The following is an 8,201-nucleotide window of genomic DNA, read 5'->3' as shown; positions in this document are numbered from 1 at the left end:
CCCCCCACCCCTCAACTCCACCCCCACCCCTGCAAACACACACGTGGTAGGAATACCTTCTCTGGAGTCAGCCTGGCGTCCATCGGGATTTACCGGTAGATGCTGCCATCTTGTGGCCATTTTCCTGTCATTGCACAAGCTCCTGGTTTAGGCCCATCAGTATCGCCCCACCCCACCCGCCAGAGTTCCAGGGCTCCCAGAGGAAACACTAACTACTTCTAATATTCCTACAATAACTAGTTCTAATCCGTCTCTCCAAAGCTGACTCAAGTCATCTCTCCTTGCTGTGTGCTGGCTCATCAGCCCCCTCAGAAATTCTGACCTTTAGGAAACTCTGGCCCTTGAATCCTCTGTCCCTGCTTCACCCGTGGTACACCCCTTTACTTTCATCCTGGGCCTACTTAGAGCCCAAGATCTTAGTAACTGGGATTATGGCTGTGCACCACCATACCTGGATAATCTTCATCTCTATGTGGAGAGTGTCCAGGTCATTTTGTAAAGAAATCACAGCAGACCAAGATACTGTGCCACAGAGACCCCAAGACACTCCACTGCTACAGCCCCTACTGGGGCTTGTGTTACTACTCTGTAGTTTAATTCTACGGTGTTTGAGAACTCAGAGAAGCTCCCTCTTCTTGTTGTCACAGCTGCTGTTATTTCTGTCCAGATGCTCTTTCCGCTATCCCTTGCTCAGCCCCTCTTCATGCTTGCCTCCACTAAAAATCTTTTCTGTTTCTGTCAAGGTCAGTCTGTTAACCTCTACAAGGACAGATTCCAGGGTCACCTAATAACTCAGTGGGTAAAGGTTCGGGAACCTATGTAAGTGGTGGGTGGAGAGAACCAGCTACACAAAGGTACAGGTGCGCTCTCTCTCATACACATTAAAAATAAATACATATTTTTAAAAGAAGGGTCTCTTCACAAGGTCTGGAATTCTAGTTGGTTTTCTTTTCATTTTTTAACGGATGCTAATTCACCATTTGCTTCCAATGGTGATTTCTGTGACCCAACGCTGTCCCACTGCTATTCCCATTTCATACCAGAGGAGGGCGCTCCTGGGATGCCTGGAGAAAAGCATTCCAAGCTCCCTGGGTTGAGGGCAGAAACAGGAACACCAGAACTTTAGGGCACCAGATCCTTGCTGATTCTAACTGCATTTGTTTTCAGGCGCCACCTAGTGGTTGCTTTCTTATTGTCCCTGTGGCGTGCTGACCCCACGGCGCAGAATGTGGCTTGGCTACAGAACCCAGGGCCAGGAGGTTCTGAGAACCTTTCCTTCACACCAAGCTCTACTGCCCCTATTCTGCTGTGGCTCGATGCAGTTTTGCCAAAGTGGAGACCTCCTGCCCTCCCTGGGAAGTGCTGCAGTGGCTTCTCTCACCCCTATCACAATCTTTAAATCTCAGTCTAGGTAAAAAGTTCCGAGATCCAGGTTCTGTGATCTAGAGCCAATAGTGGCTTTGGAGACCCCATCGTGTGTCCTCCCTGCTTTCTCATGCTGCCAGCCACTGGGCTTCACAGCTCTGTACCCAGGTCCTCTCCTCCCCATTAATCCCAGACAATCTCTATCTCTTCTTCTCCCTCTCTTGAGGCAAGAAGGACCCTTACTTCCTGTCCTCACCCTGCCCCTGGTGTGCCATCTGTAGGTTTCACTTTTTTACACTATGGGTTGTCCAGCCTGGCTCACTCCCCATGCCCTACCTCCAGGACATGTCCTGTCAGATCAATAAATTCCCCTTGAATTTTCAAACCACAAACAGTCACCCTGGGGCATCTTCTGGGGCCTTCAAAACTCGCTGAATGTGGCTGCCTCTGGTCTTGACAGCCCAGGTAATGAAGGCAGGTCAAGTGGCGGTGTATACACACTTGTGCCCTGCCCCCCTACCAGACCATAGACACCCAGAGGACACATGGATTTCCCTTTTCCTATTAACTTCTCACCTCGGGGCTGCCTCACATGCTCTCCACACTGAGATGGCCCTAGAGCCAGCCACAGGTGCTGGGGAGCCAGAGCTGGCAAGGAACCTTGATCTCTGGAAACACCCTGTGTTAACTTAAGAGGAGTGTCTTACCAAAGGACAATAAAAAAGCAACCACTAGGTGGCAGCACTCTTACGTGTGTGGTGAGCTGGTGGGCATCATGATCCTCCATTAACAGGGTCAAGGGCTCTCCAAACTCAAGGGACTGGAGGCAACAAGGACTGGGGACTACCAACTGGACCCACAGGGTGAGGCCTGAGACCCCCAAGGCTATGGAGACCAGTTTAAATGGAGGTAACTATCAGTCATGAAAAATAAAACGTGCACGCCTCCACCTGCAGGAAAATTGACAAAGACCTACTGATTAGCAGGAACCACCTGCTGAGAGAACAACGATGTCAATGCCATCTGTCTGTCATCTGCGTGAGGATGCTGCCACCCTCCTCCTTAGATGAGTATTTGTCTGGGTTGTAAATGTCCTGCCTGTACAGCATCCTCCACCACAGGTTGACATGCTGACCTGACCCCCCACCCCCACCCCAGCCTCAGTTGGGGCTCATCCTCATGAAAGGGGAGGTAGAGGGGTGTTCGTCTTAGTCCGTGATCCCTGCTACCTACGCTCTGGGCTTTAGGCCCTGGCTGGTGACCACAGCGAGGTCCAGGCCCTTCATGAGGATCTAACTTGCTGTGCAACTGTGAGAAAGCCCATTCTTATCTCGGCCCATTTTCCCTTTTGTAAGGTGAGGCTGTTGAGCTGGATCAAGGGTTGGAGCTCTCAACTTGTGTGGAAGAACAAGACAGTCACACACAACTGCCATTAAAAGACACCAAGAAGACATCAAACCAGGACCTGGGTTTTTTCTTTTTTATTAGACTAGGAAATATAATTTATTTCATAAAAATTAATCTCGTTACAAGAGGAATGCTAAAGGCTATTTACAGTTTGTTTACAGGATGAATGGGTGGGCCTGGGACCATCCCCCACCATATTGGAATCCAGGGACACAGAGCCATGTTCACACCCCCACATCCAAGTTCGCAGCCACTTGCCCTCTGAGGGTGAGTGGAAGGGGCTGACTCAGATGCCTGGGAGCGTCAAGATGGGGACCAGAGGGCCCTGGAAGATCAGGATGAGGAGGGTCCCCATCCCTTGGGAGGTGTCTGGCCAGAGCTCAGAATCATGGGCCCCATAGGAGGGCAGGAGAGGCACATAGGAGATACACTGACTGACCCTGTGACTCGGGGACAGCAAACAGGCATTCCCACCTCCAGTGGCACAATCCTGGGCACAGAGGCCATGTCCACATGCGGAAACAGGTGTGTGCGATCTGGGAGGGGTGCCCTGATGTGCCCAAGTTGAAAAGCACAGGCATACATACATACATACATACATACATACACACACACACACGCTGCACGCACACAAGCAGGCTTGCAAACACACACAAACACACCCAAGATGACACACAAATACCCTGCAGAACCCGGCAACACCAAGCTGGCCAGAATGGAAAAAGGAGGCTCCAGCTCACTGAAGGCAGGAGTGGAAAACCCAACCCAAGAATCCTGGCTCAATCCAGAGTTGGCAGATGTTACCTGGGTTGCTGCTACCAAACTGTCCACTTGGAGCCCTACCCCAGGCTCCAGCTAACTGGGACCTATTCACCAAGTGTTCCCATCAGGGCCCAGGCAGGCAGGTTTCTGAGGATGGGTGGGCAAAGGAGGGCATACAGACCACAATCAACTTCTTTCTACTTGATTCCCTTCTGAAGCCCAGAAAAGTGTAAGACACTCCCCGCCCCAGGGGCCTCACGGAGTTCCAGGATAAAAAGGACATTGGAGCCCAGAGAAGGCGGTTATGTGCCCTAAGTCACACAGCACAGCTAGAACTTAAATCCTGGTCTTCTGACTCCCAGAAGGGACAGAGGCCCCTTCTGTGCATGGGCTAACAGTGACCAGCAAGATCATGCCCACAGGGATGGGCATCTTTGGCAGGAAGAGCTGAGAGTCACTGTCTGAGGCATTGTTCAACCTAGGTGCAAGGATACCTGGGTCCCAATCTCAGAGCCCCAGGCCTCAGGAGCTGCAGCGGAGAAGCCAGGACACAGACGCTGAAACGAAACATGCTCCCCCTTAGAAGCCCCAACTTTCAAAGCCCAGGACGTGCCCAAACTGGCCTCAATGGCCAAGAGTGAAGATGTCTACTTAGAAAGGCTACCTTCATATCTCCTGACCCCAGCAGAAGAGTGAATGGCTGAACCAAAGACTAGATAGAGTTGCAGGGGTGGGTGCAGCGTCCCCCTAGACACAAAGCCATCCAGCCTGAGAGGGAACCTGGAGGCCCCTCCCTCTCTGCAGGAGCCTTACCTGTGGGCCACATTACTAGATCAGGAATCACTAGGGCAAGAGACATGAAAGGGTCTCCCCAGGTGACAGCCTGCCTGGGCCTCCAAGCATATTCTCAGAAACCCAGAGGAGGCCACAGACAGAAAGGCATCTGCCTAGGGCTCTGGAGGAACAGAGGCCCCAGCTTCTGCCTTCGTTTTTAGGACTCAGTGCCATGGCTGAAACCCTGTATCGGCTCCTTGCACAGCTGGAGAAACTGAGGCATTTTCAGAATCCAGTCCACAATGGATTCAAGAGTAACAAAGCATTTCCCTGACCACACCCATGCACACACACATACGTGCACACATGTGCCCATGAATGCACTCGCCTGTGGCCCAAGTCACAAGCATACCTACCCACTCTTAAACACACTGGAGAATAAAAGTGCCCTACCCCCTCTTTTTTCTTTTCTTACTTTTTTGCATGTTTATTTCTTAAAAAGGACCTATCCAAATATCTGGATAATAAATCATTTGCGTTTCCTAAGAAACTGGTTGTTTTTTTTCCCTTGTGGTTTTTGCTCACTGAGTTCTGAAGCTTGCATTCATTCATTCATTCTTTCATTCATTCATGCTTGCTTCCTTCCTTTCTTTTTTCCTTTTTTTTTTTTCCTTGCACACAGGAGACAGCAGTTTCTCTGAACTCAACTCAGCCTTTCAAAGAGGACCCAGGATAGGAGAGAGGTCCTTAGCCAAGGACAATATGAACACAGAATTGAAACCTGTGGGCTCCCAAAGTCACAGGGCTGAGGGTGCTGGGTTGTGACAGGGGGAAAGCCTCTGGCCTTAGGCTGCCCCAGAGGCCTCAGCCTATCCCAGTGCGAGCCAAGAAACGGTGGGGCAGAGGATCCCGGCCTCTCATCAGTAGAGCACAGAGGTTTTCTAAGGCTGGTGGTGGTCTGAGGGTGCGGCAGGGAGAGGGGGTGAGGGACCATTCCAGCTATGAGCCAGGGATGGCAGAGGCTGGACACCCCCACGGGGAGGCTGCTAGGCCTCCTTGTACTGTCTCATACTGGTCTCCACTGTCCTGTGGTCACAAGCACTCAGCAGTCCCCATCAGTAGCCATGGCCACCAGCATCTCGCTCTTGCCCATCTCCTCCAAGGCACTGGCCAGGCTGTTGAGGTCCCCATCATCTTGCTGCTGAGCTTCCCAGAGGTCCAAGATTACACCCGTGGGACTAGTTTTGGTGGCAAAGTAATTCAGGTACCTGTGGGAAGGAAAGGGCAAAGTTGGCTTCCCTGAGGTGATCAGCCTGTGAATTGGGAAAATCTTCAGAGCCCTAGGTCTGAATCCCAGGTCCTCCAACTGAAGGCTATGCAGCCCTACACAAATCAGTGTGCCCTCTAAGACTCATCCCCTCTCCAAAATAGGAACAAGGTCAGCTATCTCCTGTTAGAGTGTGAGAATACAATAATCCTGAAAAGGCTCACGGATGGACAGCCGGACTTCCTACCAGCAGTGTTTAGAGGTGGGCTTTGAGCAAGTGCCTGGGTCATAAGCTTCTACATTCATCGACAGATAAACCCACAGAGGGACTCAATATCTGAATAAGCGCTGGCAAGACAGTTCTGTGGGTAAATGTGAAGACTTGAGTTCAAATCCTTGGAACCAACATAAAAGTCATATGCATTGCACAAATGTCTGTAATCACAGTATTCTTTGAGCACCCCATTTCAGGGAGATGGGAGGCAGAGAGAGGGTGGCAGCTCCTGGGCTAGCCTGGCACACACGCTCACCCAAAGCATCCTCTCATCTTGCTCACTGCCATCATCAAAAGATGCTGGGACCCTGCCAGACCTTCCTGGCTGGCATGCCACACGCTTCCCCGACATTCACTTTCATTCTGGGCCTGATCCTGAGGCACAAGCTCCTCTGAGGATAGGAACAGTGTCTTAGTGGTCTTTCTAAGCCCCTGCTGTTTCTAGTAACCAGGCCAGCCAGTGGTAGTACATGCCTTTAGTCCCAGCACTGGGGAGGCAGAGGCAGGAGGATCTCTGTGAGTTTGAGGCCAGCCTGGTCTATGAAGCGAGTTCTAGGATAGCCAGGGCTACACAGAGAAACCCTGTCTCAAAATAATAATAATAATAATAATAATAATAATAATAATAATAATAACAACAACATTTAACGTGTGGGGGGAAGGGGGGGTCAGAGGATAATCTCCTATGTCATCATCCTTAGGAACACCATTCACCTCATTTGAGGCAGGGTTTCTCATTGGCCTGGAGCTCACTCTTCAGTTAGACTGGCTGGCTAGCTTATCCCAGGGACCCTCCTGTCTCCCATCTCCCCAGTGCTGGGATTGTACATGTGTATCAGCAGGCCTGATGCTTTGGCATGTGTTCATCAGTTCCTCATGCTTACACATCAAGCACTTCACTGACTGAGCCAGCTTTTCTACCTGCTCAAGGCCAAAGGATAAGGATTTCTAGTAAGTGACCATTTAACATCTTTGCCATGTATATCTGACATTCAGAGTTTCCCAAAAGAGCCTGAGCACACCCCTTGTATGGCAAGGAAGCATTTGCCTACACTGTGGAAGAGCAGGGCTTAGAGAGCGGTGGCGGTCACTTAAAGTTCACAAGCCTATTCTCTGAGAGGAACATTGGGCAGAGGGGCAGTGACCTCAGTGCATACAACCCCAGCTGTGGATCTGTCACTGATTATGGCACAAGGGGAATGGAGCTGGGAACTGGCCTTGGTCTGCTGGGATACGCACCCCGCTTCCCTGCCAGACCCCAGGCAATAGGGGGTGACTGTGGCTTGGGATACTCACCGGTCCATTGACAGTTTCTGTGCCAAGAGCCGCCAGTCGTTGCCCCGTGAGCTAGGGGCATCAAGGCTGTTGCAGATCTTCTGGCGGATGGACAGTGGTATCTTGAAGGCATAGGGTCCCAGCTGGGTGGTCACAGCATTGACAGGAGCAGAGCAGAGTACATCCAGGGAGCCAGCAGGCGTCTGGAAGGGTAGGGAAGAGAATGAAATAGCCACACGGCTGGACAGAAAGAAGCTCATCCAGTCTTCCTGCCTGGATAGGGGCTTAAGGGCTGAGGCTGTAGCTTAAACTGGTAGAGTGTAGATGCCCTGAGCTCTACACTCACTTTTGTCTTCTCTAGGTTCTCTAACCATCCACTTCTGGAGGGTAAGGGTTGCTCGGTGATCCATGTCAGGTGTGATCTTGCTTGGGATCAGCCCTGGGCACATGCTGACTTAGCTTTGAGAAGAGGAGGCCCCAGGAGTCATGGCCATGGCCTAGCCCATGAGAACCAGCTTTGTCACAGGTGGAAAACAGAATCAAGAGAGGACAGGTGACCTATCTGGGCTGGAGCTGGCTTGAGAACTGTGCTGAGTGCTTTATACTATACTGGTTATCTTAGGAGTCCTGACTTTGTCTAAAGCTCGAGTTAGTGGTTGAGAGCCAAAGGCCAGTCCTTACCTTGGCCAGGTTCAAAAGCCAGCCTTGCCTGTTGGCCAAATATAGTATTCTGATACTCCCTTCCCTAAGACCTTTTTATTTTATTGAGCTGGGGTCTCATGTAGCCCAAGCTGTCCTCAAACTCACAATGTACCTGAAGATGATCTTGGATCCTCTTGTCTCCACATCCCAAGCACTGGGATTGTAGGTATGCACCACCATGTCTGGTGTAGTTGATGGTGGAGCCCAAGACACCATACATGCTATGCAAGCACTCTGACAGGTGAACTACAGCCCCAGCCTCGAGACTCTCATCTTCTACACGGGGACCACCATAACCCTCTCCCTGTGGGTGTGACAACCTGATATGGTGATATATGTCATATGAACCGTGCTCAGTTAGTGATGGTTGCTCGT

General features: G+C 51.0%; 1 protein-coding gene across 3 annotated transcripts in view; it reads right to left on the bottom strand.

Annotated features, from left to right (window-relative positions):
* Positions 1-2,831: 2,831 nt before the first annotated feature.
* The window catches only part of Unc5b (unc-5 netrin receptor B), a 67,749-nt gene continuing 62,379 nt past the window's right edge, over positions 2,832-8,201 (bottom strand). For 2 of the 3 annotated variants that reach the window (XM_027388299.2, XM_027388301.2), the window contains 2 exons: positions 7,146-7,327; positions 2,832-5,576 (listed from right to left, as the gene is read on the bottom strand). In XM_027388299.2, coding sequence (XP_027244100.1) covers positions 5,411-5,576; positions 7,146-7,327 — 348 coding nt within the window. In that variant the 3' untranslated portion in view covers positions 2,832-5,410. Of the gene's footprint in view, positions 5,577-7,145; positions 7,328-7,854; positions 8,131-8,201 lie in introns of those variants that run through there. The other variant, XM_027388300.2, reaches the window with a different exon arrangement.

The sequence above is a fragment of the Cricetulus griseus genome (assembly GCF_003668045.3).
Source record: "Cricetulus griseus strain 17A/GY chromosome 1 unlocalized genomic scaffold, alternate assembly CriGri-PICRH-1.0 chr1_1, whole genome shotgun sequence".
In the NCBI taxonomy this organism is placed as follows: Eukaryota; Metazoa; Chordata; class Mammalia; order Rodentia; family Cricetidae; genus Cricetulus; species Cricetulus griseus.
Note: the sequence above shows the minus strand (reverse complement) of the source record. Positions and strands in the feature narration are given on the sequence as shown.